General features: G+C 50.4%; 1 protein-coding gene across 3 annotated transcripts in view; it reads left to right on the plus strand.

Annotated features, from left to right (window-relative positions):
- LOC115323621 (C2 domain-containing protein 5) overlaps positions 1-22,049 on the plus strand; it is a 157,776-nt gene that overhangs the window by 57,455 nt on the left and 78,272 nt on the right. For all 3 annotated transcript variants that reach the window (XM_040212497.2, XM_040212499.1, XM_040212498.1), the window contains 3 exons: positions 12,254-12,438; positions 14,388-14,473; positions 21,269-21,377. In XM_040212497.2, the coding sequence (XP_040068431.1) occupies positions 12,254-12,438; positions 14,388-14,473; positions 21,269-21,377 (380 nt within the window). The remainder of the gene's footprint in view (positions 1-12,253; positions 12,439-14,387; positions 14,474-21,268; positions 21,378-22,049) is intronic.

Raw genomic sequence — 22,049 nt, forward strand, 5'->3', positions numbered from 1 at the left:
TCAGTGCAATTACATCTTGTTAATAGGGATGCCGCGAATCACCCTAGGTTCGAATTTGAAAGGTTTCGATATTTTCGATCATATAGAGGTTTGAATTCGAAAAATTCGCAACTTTCCAAAATTGTGGGGTTTCGAATTTGAAAAGTTCGAAGCTTTCACGGTTTCTAAATGTTCGGGTACGATTATTTCGAATATTTTTTTTACTGGAGGTTCGATAAATTCGAACATTTCGAACTTGCCTAATTTGAAATTTGAGAGATCTGAAATTCGAGAGATTCGAATGTTTAGAATTCCTTTGCATAAAAAATTCGAACGTTTCGAATTATTAAAGACATAAGGTTCAATAAATTTGAAGATTTTGAATTTCTTTCTACATAAAGTTAGAAAAGTTCGAAGGTTTCGATTCTCTTTTAGGGCTAAATTAAAAAAAAACAAAAAAACTGAAGGTTTTAAATTTTTTTGAAGTCCAAGTGCGCAAAGTTCGAAGTCCAGTTTTCATGTTCTGCCACCAGTTTCAGTTTTGAATAACGTTTTCACGCCTCACTGGTTTTTACGAAATCAGGTTTAAAAAAGTTTGGGCGTGATATTCAGACTGAGCGAAGTTGGTCAGGCAATTAATTGAGACGACGAGTGTCCCGGATGTGCTGGAATATTTGCCAGTGCAGAGTGACGTGTGACAATAGATCAGTAATTGTGACCGCCAGCCCGGGGTGGTCATTAACGTGCATTACGAAGTAGTGATCCTACGAACGCACTGTTTAACGATACTTATCCAGTTCGAAACGGCCAGGGGCAGACAGGTGGTTGAGGCTCAGAAAAACCTTGAAGCGATCTGGCAAACTGCCTCCCTACCCCCTTGCACGCTGGTAGTAATCCCATCGAACGCCGCCCGAGTGACGCTGGCATATAGTAAGTTTAGTTTGTACATGATGCAAAATCCTGAGACTGGGAATGAGATTTAGAAGAAAAAGTATAAGAAGACAGCAGGACAACGCGTCAAACTCAGCTCTGGGAATGAAATTTGAAAGAAAAAGTGTAAGAAGACAGAAAGAAGGTGACAGTACAACGTCTCAAACTCGGCTCAGGACAACGCCTCAAACTCAACTCAGCTGAAAACTCGGCTTAGGACAACGTCTCAAACTCAACTCAGCTGAGTTTGAGACGTTGTCCTGACCCCTTTCTTCTTTCTTCTTACACTATTTCTTTCGAATTTCATTCCCAGTCTCGGTATTTTGCATCATGGTCAACATACACCAGCTCGTCTGCACCTTGACAATTTTTTTGTTTGTAATTGCTTCGGAGGTTTATTTTCTGGTGCGGAAAAAATGCAGAGCAAAAAGCACCGAAGCTGACGCAACTTGAGGTCGAGGAGCGTTCTACCATACCAGTGGCGTCTGAAGAGGAAAAACGGGGGAGGGGGGCTCCAGCCTCTCCATCCCTCTCCCAGATATTTAGGAGTGTTAAAGAAAACAATACGGGGAAAGAGGGCATGGTCGAGCTTATTTCAATCTGAAATTATTTATGCATAGGTATAGCTACTGTCGCTCTTCACTGCATAAAAGATCGCGTAGATGGTCGTTGTTAGAAACACGTTGTCAGAAGGCTCTACTCGTCACATGCTCGGTGGCTCGGAAGTTCAAAGCTATGTCTTTTCGACTTAAATAACTGTGCCATTGGTAAAAAATAATCAATAGATAAACGTAACAATAAATGCAAAAATAAAAAGCTGGAGAGAAAGAAAAAACTATCAACAACCTGCCGGAAGTGTTGTATTCTTGCATATTCAGAGGCCCAGAACTATGAAACAAGTTTCTCCCACCAAAATGTGTACAGGCCAAAAGAAACACGTCCCAAAAACGTAAATTGAGAGAAAAAAAAATTTATGACGTGCTGTACTTGAACAATTTTAGAAACCTTCCCCCATGAGTTAATTTATTCCTCAACGTGAAAAAAACAATAAATACATTATTTTGTATTCTGCAAACGGTAATGGTATGTACTGTCTCTGGTGTTAATTTAAATGCGATACCTCAAACAATGTAGGTGAAAAAAATTACCAAGTTTAGGGCATAATTGCCCGTAGATACATGTTTGGATATTTCTTCGAAACTCGTCTTGAAGAACAATATTCATATCTTAACACGACACTTACCTAGGCTATACATAGATCATTCTTTAAAAAGTTTAACATCTCTACCATAAATAGCTTCGGCTATAGCGTGCTTCAAATATGGCACAAACGACAATTGTCCAAAACCCGTCGTCCTTTCTTGCTCCTTCGGGAATCTATTCCTTTAAAACCAAGCATGCCAAATGTTTGAAATAAACGGCATTGTCTTTCGCATGGAATGCAACACCCCATGTAAAATTGCAAAAAAAAAAAAATTACGAATACACCTCACTGCTTGAATCCAAATGAAACCACCCGCCGGTCTTTCGAAGTTCGACGACCTTCGAACTTTTACCCTAAAAGTTCGAAGTTCGTCGAACTTATGACTTTCCAGGAATCGAAAGTTTGACAATTTTCGAATTCTTTAAATTAATGAGTTCAAAAGTTTGAAAAATTTTTTAATTTCTTAGCGTATGAAGTTTGAAAAGCTTCAAACTTCTTAGTGCAAGAAGTTTGAAAGCTCGAAGATCATTAAATTTTTCAGGCTATCAAGTTCGACAAGCATAGAATTTTGCAGCGTAATAAGTTCGAAATTTGGAAAAGCGCTGAACTTCTTAGTTTAATAATTAGAAAATTCGACTTCCATCGAATTTCTCGATAGGGAAAGTTCAAAAATTCGAAATCTTTCGAACCGCTTGATTTGATCATCGAAACTTCGGTTTGAAAAATGTTTGTGGCATCCCTACTCATTAATATGGAGCTTCCGTTGCCCAGAAAAATCGTCTGTAATGTGAAACATCCATAATAGTGAATCGTGGTCAAGAACATGCACGAGATGCGCAGTGTGTTTTTTCGAGCTAAAGATATGGGCTCGTATCGTTGGCAGATATTTTGGCTCGAGGTTGCCGGACACGGCCGTACCCAGGAAAAAATTTCGGGGGGTGTTTTCGGGGACAACGGCGGCCATTTTGAAAGTGTCTATTGTCTTATTTTCGCCTATGAATCATGTGCATCGGTGGCATATAATGGAGAGTTACAGCAAACCGGAGAACCGGTCCCCGTGTGGTACCCGGTAGCCGACCGGCGCCACTGCGCGTGCGCAGAGGAGGAGATTAAAATCGGCTGGCTGCAAGTGCACCGACCAGGGCCGTACCCAGAAAAAAATTTCGGGGGGGGTCAGAACCCCCTAACCCCCCCCCTGGTTACGGCCCTGTTGCCGGACAAATGAAGATGGGATATTAAATATCTTTCTTGGCCATTTCTGCGCTCTCGCGGCACACCCCGTGTGGCGCTCATTTGTTCTTTGCCCGGATATTCATTACATCATCCAATATTTGTACAATTCACGAGCTGCCAAACAGCAAATTCTTAAATCAAACTTGAATTGAAATTTGATATTAAATCTTGCAAATATTTATTGCATTCTATGAATATATTAACAAATTTAAACAATCATACCTTAACCACTGCATTTCATCCATTATAGGAATATAGGAAAGGCTACTGGCAATTTTTTCTACAGCTTCATTTGGTGTTCATTAAAAAAACGGCCCCCTCTGAACAGTTTGCGTCACTTTAAGCTTGGGACATTTTTTAGAGCGCAGCTCTTAAGGGCCCGTTTCCAGCCTGAGCGGCGTCGGCGTAACCGGTGGGGGGGGGGGGGTCACGTGACCCCCGAGGTCACGTGACCCCCCCCCCCCCCCCGAGGTCACGTGACCCCCCCCGGGGTCACGTGACTACCCGCAGGTGACGTGACCCCCCTCAGTGCCCTTCCCTACTCCTCCTCAAGAGCTGCGCTCCAATTCGGCGCTACAGGGATTTGTAAACGGCTTTCATTTTTTTTAGAGCGCAGCTCTTAGGGGCCCGTTCCCGGCTTGAGCGGCGTCGCCGTCGGCGTAACCAAGGTCACCTCAAGGTCACATGACCCCCAAGGTCACGCGACCCCCAAGGGCATCTCAAGGTCACCCCAAGGTCACGTGACCCCTGCCCAGAGGTCGCGTGACCCCTCCCCAGGGTCACGTGACCCCAGAGGTCACGTGACCCCCCTGAGGTCACGTGACCCTCCCAAGTCACGTGACCCTCCCAAGTCACGTGACACCCCCGAGGTCACGTGACCCCCCCGAAGTCACGTGACCCCCCTGAGGTCACGTGACCCCCCGAGGTCACGTGACCCACCCTGAGGTCACGTGACACCCCCGAGGTCACGTGACCCCCCCCCAGGATCACGTGACCCCCCGCCGAGGTCACCTGACCTCCCAGATGACGTCACCGGCATCCGCATCGTCATCGTCATCATCACTGATGACGTCATCAGTGACGTCACTGATGACCTCACCGGCATCCGCATCGTCATCGTCATTGTAGAGGGCGCAACCCTCGCGTACGTGATTGCCGCAGGCAACCCTGTGCCACCGCGGGGGCGGCTTCGTGTGTTATTTTCGACGGAATAAAAGTCACTTGTTGTTCTGGCACGAGAGAGTTCGCACGAACCTTCTTCTGGCCCGGCATGGCCTCCACATGGTGTCAGAAGTGGCGTAGTCCTGCTCGCTGCCATGCCTGACGACGAAGGAAACGGCGCCAAGCCTTCATGGCAAGGTCTTTCACTGCATCAGCCCGACCGCTTCGACTTCGAGAACGCCAGTTCCTGGCCGACGTGGCTAAGCCTTTTCGAGGACTACGCCTTCGCTTCCAGTCTTCGACAGGCGTCGGGAGAAGTTCAGGTCCGCACACTTCTTTATTGCATGGGGCCGGAAGCTCGTCCTCTTCTTGCGACGTTCGGCCTCGGCGACGCTCCTACGGACTACAACGTGGTCGTAGAGAAGTTTACGGCCCATTTCGTTCACCCCCTCAACGAGGTGTACGAGTCGGCGCAGTTTCACCGGCGAGTCCAGCAGCCGGGGGAAACGGTGGACAGCTACTATGCGGGACTCTGCAAGCTCTGCAAGAGATGCAACTACCCGTCACCCGAGGTCGTGGAATGCCTTGTCCGCGACCGCTTCATCGTAGGCTTACGCGACGCTCGCCTCGCCGACCAGCTCTGCCGCAACCCCAAGTTAACCCTCGAAGAAGCATGGGTGCAGGCGAGACAAGCAGAAGACGCCCAAAAGCAGAGAGACCAGCTCGCAGGCCACGACACGCAGTCTCGACCGGTGAGCCTCGACGCTGCCAAGTCTCGGCAGCCACAAGCGGGACGCGTCAAGTACAGCTCAGCACGCGACAAGCGCACCTCAAGCTCTAGCTCGTGCGGCTACTGCGGCCGCGCTTCACACGCTCGCTCGGAATGTCCCGCCCGCAACTCGTTGTGCAACCACTGCAAGAAAAAAGGCCATTTCGCGGACGTCTGCCGTTCCCGGAAGAAACGGTCGACCCAGGTGGCAGAGCTGGGTTTGTACGCCGTACGCAACTCCGACCAAGGCAAGTTCGTGGAAGTAACTGTCAACGACTACACGGAAGTGTTCAAGGTTGACTCGGGAGCCGAAGTTTCAGCCGTCTCGAACACTTTCCCCAACCTGCCGCCGTCCCTCGACAAGGTGGACGACACTCTCTTCGGGCCAGGGCAGCAGCCACTCAACGTTCTTGGGTCCTTCATGGCCACTTTGCTGTGGAGAGGCAAGTCAACCCAGCAAAGACTATATGTGGTAAAATCCCTCTCCGTGCCTCTTTTGGGCTTTCCAGCCATTCAGGCACTTCAAGTCGTCAAATTCGTCGACGGCGTCTCATCGAAAGAAAAGGACCCTCCTACCGTCAAAGTCTCTTCTCAGACTTGTGACAAGCTGTTTAATGGCCTCGGATCTCTCTCTGAAGAATACAAGATCCGCCTCCAGCCAGACGCTGTTCCATTTTCTCTTAGTGTGGCAAGGCGCATCCCCATTCCGTTGCGGGAAGTCGTCCGCAAGGAACTGCAGAAGATGGAACAAGAAGGCGTCATTCGCAGAGTTGACACGCCAACACCATGGTGCGCCGGACTGGTGGTCGTCCCCAAAGCCACCGGGGGCCACAGGCTGTGCGTGGACCTTACGAAGTTAAACCGGGTGGTCCTGCGAGAACGCCACATCCTTCCCACGGTCGACCAGGTCCTGGGCCTGCTGGGAGACGCAACGGTGTTCTCCAAGTTGGACGCTAAATCAGGCTTCTACCAGGTGAAGTTGGCAAAAGAATCTCAAGAACTCACCACATTTATCACACCTTTCGGACGCTACTGCTTCCGTCGGATGCCCTTCGGCATCACCTCTGCGCCCGAATTTTTCCAGAAGCAGATGTCCAGGATTTTGGAAGGCCTGGAGGGCACTGTGTGCATGATAGACGACATACTCGTCTTCGGACGCACTCTCGAAGAACACGACTCCCGCCTGCAGCAAGTCCTGATGCGACTATCCCGCGCAGGCATCACTTTGAACGAGAAGAAGTGCTGCTTCCGCCAGAGCGAGGTTTCCTTCCTGGGGGTGATGGTATCTGCAAGGGGCATCCGTCCTGACCCAAGCAAGCTCCAAGCGATCAAGGAGATGAGTGCGCCAACTGACATTGCAGGTGCAAGACGCCTCCTTGGCATGGTGAACCACCTCGGACGTTTCCTTCCGCACGTTTCGGACGTTGCAGCTCCTATCCGAGCGCTCCTCAGCAAGAATGCTGCGTGGAACTGGTCCCACGAACAAGAAACAGCATTCACCAAGCTCAAGCTGATGCTCGTCTCGGACCGCTGTATGGCGAAGTATCATCCGGCGTACCCAACAGTCGTCTCAGCGGATGCCAGTTCATTTGGCTTGGGGGCAGTCCTTCTACAAACTCAGCCTTCCGGCGAAAGAAGACCGGTTGCTTTTGCGTCGAGGTCCCTTACAGCGACTGAATTACGTTATAGCCAAACGGAGAAGGAAGCCCTGGCAGCTGTATGGGCTATTCAACGGTTCGACGAGTTCCTCTGTGGGTTGGTCTTCGACGTAGAGACAGATCACCTGCCTCTGGTCTCACTGTTTGGCAAGATGGACCTGGACGTGGTACCTCCACGTATCCAGCGCCTTCGACTGAAGGTGATGCGGTACCAGTTCACAATGTCATATGTCCCTGGGAAGCTTCTCGCAACAGCGGATACCCTGTCTCGTATGCCAACGGAACCTGCCGATTCGTCTCATCCTGTAGACACAATCGAAGTGTTTGCTGCGGAAGTCCTTCAGACCTCATCAGAAGCAGCATCTCTACAGCTGGAGGACCTTCGAACTGCTCAAGCAAGCGACGGGGAGTGTCGCGCACTCACGTCGATGTGCCACAACGGGTTCCCTCCGAAGTCAAAGTTACCGCTTCACCTGACGAAGTATGCAAGCGTGTTGGACGAACTTTCGGTTTGTGATGGTTTACTCCTGAAAGGCACTCGCATTGTGGTACCAGCAGTGCAACGTGCGACAGCGCTGACTTTGATTCACGAAGGTCACCAAGGTATTAACAGATGCAAGGCTCGGGCCCGGGAATCAGTATGGTGGCCAAGTATCAACGCTGACATAGCAGCACTCGTGGCACAATGTGAACAGTGCACGTCGTACCGAGACAATCCAGCAGAGCCACTTCGGAGCACGCAGCTTCCAAGTCTACCTTGGGACTTTCTGGGCGCTGACTTGTTTCACCTGAACCGACAGTCTTACCTCCTCGTGGTCGACTACTATTCCAGTTATCCGGAAGTGGTCTCGCTCAACTCTGCAACAGCTGGGCATGTCATCCAAGCGCTCAAGAGCATTTTCGCTCGTCACGGCATCCCCTCCACTCTGCGTTCAGACAACGGACCACCCTTCCAGTCCCACGAGTTCGCTCGGTTCATGGCATCGTACGGAATCGTACACCAGACAAGCAGCCCCAACTTCCCACAGTCCAATGGGGAGGCAGAGCGCATGGTGCGCACGGTGAAGAACCTGCTACGCAAGGCGCACGATCCGTGCCTGGCTTTGCTCAACTACCGAGATACCCCCGGACCCTCAGGTTTCAGTCCGGCACAATTGTTGATGGGGCGCCGACTCCGCACCAGACTTCCCAAGGCGGGGAGACTGTTGGTACCAAGTAGCAAGCCACAGGAGGAGGTGGCCACCAAGGCCGCGAAGCTCAAACGTCGGCAAGTCACCGACTTTGATCGCCGCCATCGGGCTAGAAGCCTCTCGCCGCTGGAAGACGGTACCCGCGTCTGGGTTCGTCCGGAACGGGTAAAGGCTACTGTCCTCAGTCCAGCGCAACGTCCCAGGTCGTACGTGGTGGAAACAGATGAGGGAGCAATCTGGCAGCGCAATCGGAGAAACTTGGTGCCTTTCAGGACAGGCAGTGAAGACCCAACTGCGAGAGAAGAGGCTCAAGGTCTGGCTCCTTCTCAAGAACCGGCGGCACCTGCAGCGCAGGCACGGGCTTCCCCTCGGCAACCACCTGCACCTGCATCTCAAGGACCGGCTCTTCCTCAAGGACCGGTTCCTCTTCAAGAGTTGGTGGCACCTGCAGCTCAAGGATCGGCTCAACCTCAGCAGCCACCTTCGCCTACGAGCCACAACCTCCGGCGCAACGAACCTGGCTTGGATACCTCACCTGTACAAAGAACCAGGTGTGGCCGACGGGTGGTGCGTCCCAGGAAGTTGGACCTTTAGTGTGATTCTGAGGGGGGAGATGTAGAGGGCGCAACCCTCGCGTACGTGATTGCCGCAGGCAACCCTGTGCCACCGCGGGGGCGGCTTCGTGTGTTATTTTCGACGGAATAAAAGTCACTTGTTGTTCTGGCACGAGAGAGTTCGCACGAACCTTCTTCTGGCCCGGCATGGCCTCCACAGTCATCATCAGTGATGACGACACCAGTGACGTCACTGATGACGCCAACGACATCCGCATCGTCATTGTCATCATCACGGATGACGTCATCAGTGACGTCACTGATGACGTCACCGACATCCGCATCGTCATCGTCATCATCGCTGATGACGTCATCGGAGTCCGCATCGTCAACGTCACTGATGACGTCATCAGTGACGTCACTAATGACATCATCGGCATCGTCACGTGACCCCTCAAGGTCACGTGACCCCCCCAGTACCCTTCCCTCCTCCTCCTCAAGAGCTGCGCTCTAATTCGGCGTTACAGGGAGTTGTAAACGGCTTTCACTTTTTTTTTTTATTCTACTAATTTACCGCCCCCTCTTCCCCTGCACAAGGTGTCTGTTTCCCCACTAAATTTAGCGGGGAAGTTGATTTCACAGTGTCAAGTGACAGCCTCGTGCGATCTCAGGTCACGTTACACCACGTAACGTGGCCTGAGGTCACATCAGGTGGTCGCGTTGCATCAACTTCTCCGCTGAGGTCACATGGACGGATGGACGGACCAATGTTTGGAATTAAGGTCTTCCGTTAGAAAGCATGCTTCGAAGCGCCGAACCTGCGGTGAAAAATATAACCCCGAAACAACACCCCTAGATTTTTATAAAAATAAGCCCCAAACACACGAAGCCATTTTTTTTTAGTTTCCCTTCCTGATCTGCAAATTGATTGATTGGTACTGCGAATGTAGGGTCAGTCATCCCACATTCTTGTCATTCCACTGCCTTCTTTATAAAAATAAGTTGCCTTTGGTTCGTGGGAACATGCAGAGTAGCTCTGGAGGGTTCAGGTTGGTGGCAGTTTGTACCGCAGTTCTCCGACAGACTGATGTGTAGCCCTTCTGTGTTGGGTGCGAGCAGTGTCTGCCTCCCCTCACTCAGTACAACGGGGGAAGGCGAAGGACACTGCTGCGACTGTTTCTCAGCCTTTTGGGTCAAACATCAGCTCGGGAAAGAAGCCACAAAGTCCTGTGGCCACTGTCTCTTCACCCTTTGTTCCCTCACATTTTGTGCACGCTCTCGTAGGGCGAGGTTACCGCCATACCTGTGACTCGAGCATGTTTGTCGTATCGGAACTGAGAGGACTTTATTGCATTTGCATTTGAGTGGCGTGTCTGAGAAATCTCGGGTTTGTCACCCGTGGCTGCATCGCGATATTGCGACCGAGCACGCCTCTTGGTCGTTGGGTAAACTGAATCTTTTATCTTTTTGAAGCCAGTCATGCTGAGCAGCAATCTCTAGGGTACATTTCTGTCTTCTTTTCTAAACTCGCTTAGAGGCATTTTTTTGCATCTGTGTGTGTTTGAGAAGAAATCACGTTATTTGCCGATTCTCTTTTAATGCAGAAATTTTGGCACGGGATCATTATCTCGTGCCTACAGATTTCCCAACGATTGATAAAATACCCGTAAAAGCGGTTCTCTTTAATCTATGGTCCCTGTAACTTGTCTCTGATGGGTGCATTTACCGCGTCCTTGTTCTCGGACCCTCGATTTCTGTCCGACGTCATCGCGTATAAGTCGTGCCATTGCCCGCTCCGACCCTGGCAGTAACGGCGTAGGAGGCATTGGACGGACATTCCGCCGCGGCTCCTTCTGCAGCCATACAATCGACTTGAACTGAAGCAGACGCGAGACGGGATGCCGTGTCGACGGCAACTCTTGCGTCTGCTCGCCTTTTCTGCCAGCACGCCTACGACCAGTGGCGTAACTAGGGGGGGGGCAGGGGGGTACAAGTGCCCCGGGCGCCACTTGGGAAGGGGGCGCCGAGCCGAGTCCACCCATAATAATAATAATATGATGATGATGATGTCATTATCACTATCATCATGAGGGGCGCGAAATTTCATTTGCCATGGGCGCCGTCATATCTACCGGGTGATTCAAGGAGACGGCAGGCTCTTTAAATCGACCGGGAAATTCGGTTTCCTAACCTATCGCGCTACGACTTTGTGCAGCGTTGCCCACAGGTGGTGCATTTTTTTGTAAAATTTGCAAACAGCGAACTTACCTGAGAAAAAGTAAAGAAAGAAAAAGGCTTAGCTCCTATGGAAACGCAGCGACGCCACTGGTCTACAAACAACGCGGCGTCGTTTAGCACGGGAGGCAAGAGATGGCGCAACAAACGCCGCCACTGAACAAGCGTACGGCGCCGAGAGCAGGCCTTTTTAGCAGACAATCTTTTAGACTCAAAAGCGGCGCGCGTTCAGCAGACGGCGACAGTCGCAGAAACAAAAACTGGCGCGGTAACAAGGAACTGCAGTTCTTTGTCTGCTAAATACGCCGGCTCTCGGCATCATCTGCTCGTTCGTTGGCGGCAGTTGGCGTCGCAACCGCTTGTGCCATCTCTTGTCTCCCGTGCGAAACGGCGCCGTGTTATTTGAAGACCGGTGGCATCGCTGCGTTTCCATAGGAGCTAAGCCTTTTTCTTTCTTTACGATTTCCTCAGGTAAGTTCGCTCTTTGCAAATTTTACCAAAAAAAAATGCACCATCTGTGGGCAACGCTGCACAAAGTCGTAGCGCGATGGGTAAAGAAACCGAATTTTCGAGTCGATTTAAAGAGCCTGCCGTCTCCTTGAATCACCCGGTAGTTACGCCACTGCCTGCGACTAACTCTCAATATCGTGATATCCGAGAGTGTGACGTAACGACTTCCGCGACATACTTTGTCTCCTCTTTTGGATCGCTGCCGATGCATGTGTAGCAAAGGCAGGAAACGCACCGGCCAGAGACACATTCTGGGCATCATACTTTTCATTGAGCAATTGGCTTTCGATCCACCAGAAACCAATGCGGGGCTCGAATGTGCACGCAGATTTTGGAGCAAAGTAGGCCAACCGAGCGGGACGAAACTCGCTCGCCTAACCCCCTCGGCCTCTCTTTCCGAACGTGCATCTTTGGCCGGCACCGCTTGGTGACGAGCCGCACGGTTGTGGCATGTGCCTGCCATCTCACGACTCGCGTGTCCCCCCTCTCTCTCTCTTTCTCTCTCTCCGGCCCTCCACCGGCAGACCCCCGTCGCCTCCCCTGCCCCCCCTCGCTCTGCGGAGGCCCCCCCACCACTCCCGCACGCCCTCCTCCCCCGCTTGGCTGTCGTGGTCCGCCCCCCAGCGCGCGATCCCCCGTGTCTCGGTGACCCCCGGGTCGCCTCCCCCGTCCCCCCGGCGCCCCCGCTCCTCCCCGCCGCCCCCTCGCCGGGGCGGGCTGCTGGCGTCGGTGCAGTCCCTGCTCGAGGGGCGCGGCCGGCAGGGCGCCCCTCCCCTGGGGCCACTGCGGAGGAACCGGTCGGACACGCTGTGCCCCCTTGGGCCCCCCAGGTCCCCCTCCGAGGAGTCGCCCCCCCCGCACCGCCCCGCGCAGGGGGTGGTCGCCGACCCGCCCCTCGTCCCCGGGGTCCTCCGGGCGGCGGTCCTTCCGGCGCTGCCGGGCACGATTGCGGCGGTGCCCCTCCTGCAGCGGGCCTCGGATCCGGATCTCCACGCCGGACTGGCAGCCGCCACCGGTGAGCGGACTCTCTCGGACCGTTTTCTGAGCCTCGCTTGACGACGCCAGAGTTCCTTCTGGCGCTTGGGCGGCTACGAGGCAAAGCGTTGGCCATCCCTAGCCGGCATGGGTGGATTTATGGGTGGAGCGTTCAGCCACCCCCACCCCACCACCACTCCCTAAAGGGGCACTGAAAACCCCAAGGGTCGTAATTTTTTTTTCTTGTCTAAAACAATGCAAGTTGTTGTAGTCTTAGACACACACAAAAAAAAAAACGCATTGCAAAAAAGTTTTTTGTGCACGCGTGCACCTTTTTATTTTTGGCGTTCTTCTCTCCCGTTTTTCGCCTCCTTGCTTCTTTTGATTCATGACGTCAAAAATCATAGAATTAGGCGCTTTGTATGCAACATTTCTATAACATTTAATAACGGCAATCGTAAAACATGTTTTTTAACAGAGTTGCGAACGCACTGTGCCCATCTTTTTGAAATATCAAAAATCGGAGTCCGGTGTGATGTCGCCTTCTGGAATTGTATCCTCCCTCGAAAAACATGCCGCCTGGGCAGGCGCCGGGCAGCACCGCTCGCGCGGCGCATGAAATAAAACCGGTTTTTCTCGGTCCCTAGGCATGTTCCTCCTTGCTTCGGGTCGCAATGGCAACAGCACGGAGTCATGAAAGAAAGTGGACTATTATGACTCCGCAATATTTGACGTCAACGCACTAGTGCAGATAGCGCGGGAACTTCGAATTCGGCGTTTGGAAATTGTTATTTTACTTCACAAATACTGAATTCCCAAGTTTCTAATTTTGAGGGTAATGTCCCGGCATCGTTTTCAGTCGGTTTGGATAATAAAAAAAATATGATTTTGATGTGTCAGTGCCCCTTTAAGCCCCCAAGGTCAACCTGTTGTATGAAAGAAAGGACGTACACCAGCTTTTCTTTGGAAGAAATGTTTAGTTTTTGGTAAAATGGCAAATATTAGGCCACCAATATAGATCAGGGCAACGCTTTGCCTGCGACGTCATCCCTCTGTAGATTCTCACCCCCATCCAGTCCAATGCCCACCGCTTTCCTTCTAGCATAAATTCACCCCTGCCAGCTGGTGGGTTGGAATCTTGGTCGAGGTAACTGACAGAGGTATATTGCCAAGGTTTCTGTTGCGCATAAAAAAATCCTCGGGTGGTCAGAACTAATCCGCCGTCCTTCGCAGGGGTGTGCCAGATGCCCCCCGTGGGTTTGGCACGCAAAACCCCCAGATTCGTCTCGTCTCTTGAAAGTAATCTGTGTTGGCCATGTACCCAAATTTGCTCGGTTTGCCTCTGCGGTAGGGCTTTTGTGGTTAAAGGCCTACTTTACAACACCCACACAATGTTGTTGCCAAGTGACGCACGATTCATTTCGCATTATTTTCGATTCCTAAAAGCGTCCGCCTCCAGGAATTGAACCTGGGGCCTCCGCGCGAGAGCCAAGCACAGTAACCATTTGTCCAGCACGCGCTCGCTCGGTGATGCGCGTGGCAATATAGTTAATAAAATAGTTATATAATAAAAATTCGCAAAAATACTGGAAATATTTATGTAGCGAACGTGAGGCAGAAAATATGCGTTAAAATATATGGCAGAAACACGTTGGACGTTACCTGTTCATAATCTTAGAACATTCTAGAAACTAGGACACTTGAATTAGTAGAAGTGTGCTTCAGATTGAATCAAAAAGTGAATGCTCTTCGCAAATCAACGAAGAAAAAGTGAGAGTGCGGACAAGCTGATGTAAATTGAACGTAAATATGCTTTTTTGCCTCAATCTGGGAGTTCCTCGCAAATTTTTTTAAAGTTTGCATTTTTCGCGCACTTCTAAGATTATTGCGTGTACTTCATAAATGCTTGGTAGCTTATTTTGCTTTGTGCGAGCCCCGTAACTTTTGGGGCTACACGCAAGGAGTTTCCCGTTTCTGCTGGGTCCCCAGGCACAAGCTCGGGCAGCAGCAGCGGTGGAGCTGCCCGGCAGTTCATCCTCCGGCCGGCGCTGGCCAGGGAGAGCCTCGAGATGCTGGTGAGCTGCACAGCTGCCTGGGTCACACCCTGGGAACAAATGACCTCAACTTCCCATCAACAGCCGTCAATACCTTCTGTTCGCACTGGCGTCTGGTCGGGGCACTCTTTTATACTACCATATTTGGCACGGTTCTTCTACCTTTTTGTTGATGGAGAAGTTTCATTGTGCTTCTGTACTCAACTTAACGAAGAACTTTGGAAAAGTGTGCATTTGTTGAGGGAAGGGAATAGTAGCAGAGCTTGCTTTTTTTCTCTTTCGCTTCGCTTCGTGCTCCCGCACTTCCCCCCCCCCCCCCTCACCCCTCCTACCCCCGACGTCCCGTTTTAAGCGCCATAGATTACGGCCACCCTACCCTCCAGTTGCCTGCGCCTAATGCGCGGTGTATTCTTTGGCTTTAGTCGGTAAGTTTGCCTCATTAAATTATTATTTTCAGTTTTGAATTCATCTTTTTTTTTACACCGAAGCTGTTCATGGCTAGGGTTCTGTGGATTTTTTGTGTGCATCAAGAAAAACTCGGGTCCTGAATTTGATACAAAATTGCTCCATTCTATTCAAAAGCTTATACGTCTCATCCCTTGGACATGTAGTTTTACTAGACTAGTTATCAATAGGCAGCATTTTCAAGATGAGTCGACTCTCAGGTAGATAATAAGGGTTTCTTAAAGATTTGCCGCTATGCGACCAGCGTCGGCCATGCTCTTTGTCGTTGTTCCAAGCTCTTGCATGCCTAGTTCCTTCCACTTTCCCGGGGTGGCGGTCTCGCTACACGTGTCTACTTTCCCCCGGCTCCTCAGGGCATGTCTGTGTTGTCTGCTAAACACCTTCACAGATTAGAATGGCTCATGATTTGTTTTTATTCGCGACAGTATCTATATCCCAAACTGTCAAGTAACTCTGCTCGAAGATAACTTCCTCTGGCTGTGGAGTCAAAGCTAGGAATGGGGAGTTCCTACATGTACGTCTTTCAGCTAGTAGTTCCTTACAAGTTGACTCCGGTTTTGGTTTTCTCTCCGTGTAAATGGTCTGTCTATTCTCCGGTGTTCCACACATTTAGTGAACTAGAGTTGTCACAAACAAAGTTTCCTTCTGACGAGTTTATAGCACAATTATGTTAGGATAGAAATCCAGGAGCATGTATAGCATACCATAAGAATCCAGTATGAATGCCCTCCCTCGAGAGACCGCCCCTCCCATTTTTCTGGCTAAATATCCCTAACATAAAAATTGCGAAGCATCGCCCCTTCCCTGCGACACCCGACGCAATGTCCGACGGGAATCATGTCAACCGCGCGATCTGCAGTACCTGTGACAAGCAAGTTTGCGGCGGGTTTCAGCATTTTCATCCACAATATGTGCGCAGTATCGGTTCCCGTGGCACGCAATCTGGTACAGTATAGACCACTTACAACGTAACCGCTTATAGTGCAGGACCGGTTATAACGCGGCTTTTTTAAACCACATGTTTGCCTCCCATAGAACTCCATGTAATTGCATACCGCTTAAAATGCAGGCGCGCGAAGGGAAATACCGGTTATAGTGCGGTTTTCGGAACAGCCCGGCGACCGCGCCGACTGACCGACGCAGAGAGCACGCTTCCCTGTGCGACACTAGATAACGGCGCGAGCCGCAACAACACGCGGCACTCGCGGGGCAAGGAGGGTGCTCGAAGAAGCGGTGAAAAACAAAGAGAGAGGCTTCAGTTGCCATAGCGACGGAGGGACGCACGCATGTGTCGTTCACGTGCGTGCGTCCCTCCGCAACCGCAACGACAGGCCAATCGCAGGTCGAGGAGAAGTGTTCGCGCGTTGCATGCCGGTCGCGGCCCGGCTACTTCTATCCGCAAACATGGCGTCGGTTGGGATCGTCGACGTCATGGTCGACGTAGACGGCGTGGTTCGTTCCGCGTAAATCGTTCCGCGTAAAAGCGCTATCCTTGACTGAATTTTCGCTGTGTGTCGCTATGATAACCCAGCACGTACTAGAAGGGAAGATCCACCTACTCGTGCGGCGATCTCGTGACGGCAGAAACGCTCGTGTCGTCGTGTTCGTCTACTTCGACTACAGTGGTGACTTTTGCATTTGTGTTTTCGAACATCGCCCGGATTTCTTATTTGGAGCATTTCATGCCTGTGCTAAATTTGAAGGTATTACTGGCGCGTACCATATAAAGGATGTGAATTTTCACGCGTTTTCATCGCCGGAGAAAATTGATTAGGGTTAGCAATCCTGAACGCTAGCAACGTCCGTCCGCAACCCGCGACGCCGTTAAAGGCTGCGCCAGGCAAAAGTCGCTCATATTTTTCAAAATGTGTGATACACTTGAGAGAGAAGTGTACTAGTCTGGTGAAATAAAGACTTTCCTAAAACTAAGCTTTCTTTTTCACCTAACATAAAATAAATTCTTTTACAAAGGAAAGTTGTCTGATGGCATGTATTTTGGCCTGAAAAATTGATGTTTTGGTTATAACGCGGTACCGCTTATAGTGCGGATTTTCGCGACTCCCGCAACATACGTTATATGCGGTCTACACTGTACAGTGTAAACCGCATATAACGTATGTCGCGGGAGTTGCGAAAATCCGCACTATAAGCGGTACCGCACTATAACCAAAACATCAATTTTTCAGGCCAAAATACATGCCATGAGACAACTTACACTTGTGAAAAGAATTTATTTTATGTTAGATGAAAAATAAAGCTTAGTTTGAGGTAAGTCTTTATTTCACCTGACTAGTACAGTTCTGTCTCAAGTGTGTTACACATTTTGAAAGAAATGAGCAGCTTTTGCCTGGCGCAGCCTTTTAACGGCGTCGCGGGTTGCGGACGGACGTTGAGAGCGTTCAGGATTGCTAACCCTAATCACTTTTCTCCGGAGGTGAAAACGCGTGAAAATTCGCATCCTTCACACGGTACGCGCCAGTAATACCTTGAACTTGAGCGCACGCATGAAATGCGCCAAATAAGAAATCCGGGCGATGTTCGAGGACACAAATGCTTAGAAATCACCACTGTAGTCGAAGTAAACAAACACGACGACACAGGCGTTTCTGCCGTCTTGAGAGCGCCGCCACGACATCGCCGCACGAGTAGGTGGATCTTCCTTTCTAGTATGTGCTGGGTTATCATAGCGACACACAACGAAAATTCACAGTCAAGGATAGCGCTTTTACGCGGAACGATGAGATGAACGCCGTCTACGACGACGATCACAACCGACGCCGTGCTTGCGGATAGAAGCAGCCAGCCCGCGACCGGCATGTAACGCGCGCAACACTTCTCCTCGACCTGCGATTGGTCTGTCGCTGCGGTTGTTTGTTTCCAATGCAGCGGAGGGACGCACGCACGTGAACGACACGTGCGTGCGTCCCTCCGTCGCTATGGCAACTGAAGCCTTTCGCTTCTTCGAGCAACTCGGCTGTGGAGCAACTGCCACGCGAGTGTCGCTTGCTGCTCGCGCCGTCAGCGCCGTTATCTAGTGTCGCACAGGGAAGCGCGCTCGCTGCTCTGGTCGTCGGCGCGGCCGGCGGGCTGTGCCAGAAACCGCACTATAACCGGTATTTCCCTTCGCGCGCCTGCATTTTAAGCGGTATGTAATTACATAGAGTTCTATGGGAGACGAACCGGTGGTTTAAAAAAACCGCGCTATACCCGGTCCTGCACTATAAGCGGTTACGTTGTAAGTGGTCTATACTGTACCAAGTTTCCTCGTGTTTCTTGCTCAGTGAAATGCAAATCTACTACATCTGCAATCTGCGGCGTTTCTTCCCGTGACATGGGAGTTTGTAACAAATTTCCACTTGTTTATTGCGTCTTGATGCGCAAATTTGTCGCGTCCACAATCTGCTGTATCAGTGCCCACGTCTTGTGGTTTGTAGCGGGTGCAACCGTATATATATTTTTTTATAAAGTTTGCCGTCTCATCCCTAAAGATGGCCCAGCTCATGTTTTTTATCATTTATCTCTTCATTTTGGGTGGGTGCTCTCAAAGGGGTTTGGAAACGAAAATTAAACGGGTAAATTATATACACCGAGTTTGGCAATTTCTAAAGCTTTAGTAATTGCAATAATCGAGTTAGGAAGTTTGACCATTTTCATCTCACGACCAGGCAACACCGCCCAAGTTAGTCGCACCATAGTGCCCATAAACCACGCTATCGGGAACGCTTTCTTATTCTAAGCACCTCCACGATTGCCCAAGTTTGCTTCGGCGAATCAAAACCGCTCGCAAAACTTGGCAATCCCAACGGTATTCTCGCCCTCGCCCCTGGTCTTTTGACCTTCCACCCTCTGCATGCATGCACCTGTGAGACTGTCACGGACAACGGCGGCCACGGCGAGTTTGTCCGTGAGTGGTCGCTGGAGCTGGTTGCCGGCGGGTCTTTGTAAAAATGACCGGCTTCCAACGTCTTTCGATAACAATCACTCTCATCGCCACTGCAGTCAGTGTCGAAGACTTGGACGAAGTAAGCGATGCAGTAGATGTAATTGTCATGGACTGCATGCTCGAAACGAGGAAGCTCAAACGAAAAGAGCCGAAAGAGCCAATTCCGCGAGTGCGTACAAAGGGGACGCCGCCTGGTAGGCAGACGACGTCACCGACCCGCCAACCTGGCGCCCTTTACGAATGGGCGGATCTGAGGGTCCCGCATTTAAATCGATGTATACCCAAAACTATCGCTTTATTTTCGAAAGAAATTTAGCAGGATTATAGGAACATACAATGTTCCTATAATCCTGCTAGTTACCTCATATATTATTTTTGGCATGTCCTGACCTCTTTAATTCCTCGCATACCCATTTTTTACTTCGAGAAACACACAGCAAAATTTTATTTTAAAAGGGGAGTTTGCATTAAAATAAGACGAAAACATTGTTTCGACATCCGGGGGTCATATCTTGCTGTAGATCACGACTTTTGGTCAGAGTTCCGCTAACGTGCAAACGCCGAAGTCCCGTGGTTCTAATGTGAACACTTGCGAGCGACCACTTTTTTTCCGGTTAAATGGAGCGTTCTGTCTCTGTAAAACAGCAAAACAAACGAAGCAATGCCAAAGTTAAATGAAGCAAAGAGGCTAATTTTGCCATCTGCCAGAAAGTGCGCTAAACAAGCGCCGAAACGGAAATGTGAGTCACACTCATGGTCGGCCTTTGTGGTCCGTAATGGGTGGCTCGGGTGACGCTTGCTCTTAGCAGCCAAGAGGTTAAGAGATTTTACGGTAGTCTGTGACAGGCTGGAAAAGATGGTTCACCTCAAGCGGGGGCATTCTGCCTTTGGCAACAGCTGGTTGCAAGTACAGCCAGAGCCAGGCGGAAAGCAACAATCCTGGGAGCATGTAGGAGTCGTCGAGCGAGTGCGCTTGTGCGTACGGCGCGAGAGTGTGCGGGGGGAAGAGAACACTCGTGTGCTTGGGACGGTATAGCGGAGTCCAAGCTGGGGTGCGTGACCGTGGGAGAGACTGACGTCGCATTCCCTTTCTCCACTAGCTTTGGGAGGGCCTCGAAAATGCCACGCACTGCGATGCTGTCGAGGCACAACCGTCCGATGTCACCAGACAGCAACGCACAGACAACTTTCAAGAATTGGAAGCTCACGGGGGCAGTGAAAGACTTCCAACTAAGCCAACTGCAAATTAAAAAAAAAAGAATGCGCTCAAACCGCAAAGGTCTTTTTTTCATTTCATTCATTTTTCCCGGGAGAAGTCGTTGACTTTTGCTTGCCTTCATTAATGGAGATGCACGGTATTAACCGTGTTCTGCAATTTACGAAGCTTTCTCAGGGTACCTTCGGCAGTTTCTTTGGCAAAGAAAATTTAAAAAAGTGCTATGCGGTTTCTGCAAGCAGCACTCGGTAACTCGGCACTTGATTGCTCCTAGGCCTAACTGCCTGCGCAACCTCACCGTTTATATTTGATAAATAAATATATTTGGTAGCCAAAACATAGTGCAGTGCTGGCTGGCCAATGCCTCGAACCGAGCTTTGTCGGCCGTACGTGGCGCACGGCTGTGCTGGCTTTTGTAATTTTTGGGAGGACGACTTCGTGATGCGTGTGCCGGCGGCCATGCTGGCTTGGCTTGGCTCAGTTTGACTGCAGAACTGGCTTGGCCGCTTAACCAACTTGGCTGCCTGGCGGCTTAGTTGCGCGGTACGCTCGTTCCCTTTTTTTCTCAACCGCAGCCACGGTAGATAAAAACAATAAAGTGTGCGCGCGTGCGATGTAAGCTTGGTCGGCAGAATAGCGAGGCTTTTTCGGACTTCCGTGAAGTTACCAGATTTCTCCAATGCGCAAAAAGTTGTTCAAATTAAGAAATCCCAAAGGTTATAAACTTCGAATTACCACACATTTTTTCCCATAGACTCGTACATACGATGGCCGGGACCACACCCCCCTTTAAACTAACCGAAAATTTGAATAAAGGGACTTGCCTTTGCCACGACAGTGTGGGAAGGGGGCGAATTTTTTACAGCTAAGCTGTTAAGGGCTAGTTTCCCCAGTATCGTGTCCGCCAGCAAACAAATGTCACAAAACTCTGGACAGCTATCGCCATCTATGAGTGACAACGGCAACCGGATAACCAGCTTGCCGGTTGTCTGTTTTGCGCCGTCTTTCATAGATGGTGCCAACCAGGCAACTGGCAAGCCGGTTCCCTGAGGAAGTACAGCTTCGCTGGTCTTCCTTCTCCGCCAGAGTGGAAAGTTTTTAGAGTAACTTCGGTAGCTCTGCCTGTAGTGTGGGGCGTCCGCGCGAGCCAAGGAGTGAAAGCGTCTTGCTTTCTCTTTGACTGCCGACGCAGGAGTACCCCTTCATCACCATGAAGCAGTTCCCGCACGGATTTATACGGAGCATTGGTGGCGTCGTTTCTGCAAGGTCTGTCAAGTTGCTCGACCAGATCAACAACCCAGGTGAAGAGCTGATTAGGCCCGCACAATTTTGGCCTCAATCTTTTTTTCTTTAATAGTTTAGGACAATTTTTAGCAGTAATGTTTCGGCTCTTGCTATGCCTCATCGTAAGTGAAGCCTCCGATGAGGCATAAGTCCGCTTAGTTTTGGTTTGAAACCGTGTACAAGGGTGAAAGACTGATCACCTTACGTAGGAGTAAGGTGATCAGTCTTTCTGATGTTTAGTGTCATTGGCCTGGGTAGAGAACAGCAGTCAGCATAAATGTGGGAACGGCATTTTTGTAGACAGCACGAGAGGAGTTTAACGAGGCTCGTGCGGCCAGTTGGCGCACAATGCTGAAGACGCTTGTATGCGCAGATTGAGAGGAACACAAAGAAACACTCGTTCCCTTCTTCCTGATGGTTTCAGTTTGTGCATGCAAGTTTCTTCGGCGGCGCAATCAAAGCTGAGCCTTCCGCAACATTAATGAATTTGTCGCCTTTCTCGAGATGAGTGCTTTCAGCTTGGTGTGCCGATTAGGATTCTGGTACTCAGCAATGCAGAGATCTCCCTTCCTATTAGATCTGCCAACTTGCGTGTGGCAAAATTTGCGAACAGTAAAGGCTGCGACGACCATAGAAAGAGATATGTGCGAGGCGCTGGAGTGAAACATATTTCTCGACTTAATCGGCAG

This window comes from Ixodes scapularis, unplaced genomic scaffold (genome assembly GCF_016920785.2).
Source record: "Ixodes scapularis isolate PalLabHiFi unplaced genomic scaffold, ASM1692078v2 PGA_scaffold7__128_contigs__length_106722199, whole genome shotgun sequence".
In the NCBI taxonomy this organism is placed as follows: domain Eukaryota; kingdom Metazoa; phylum Arthropoda; class Arachnida; order Ixodida; family Ixodidae; genus Ixodes; species Ixodes scapularis.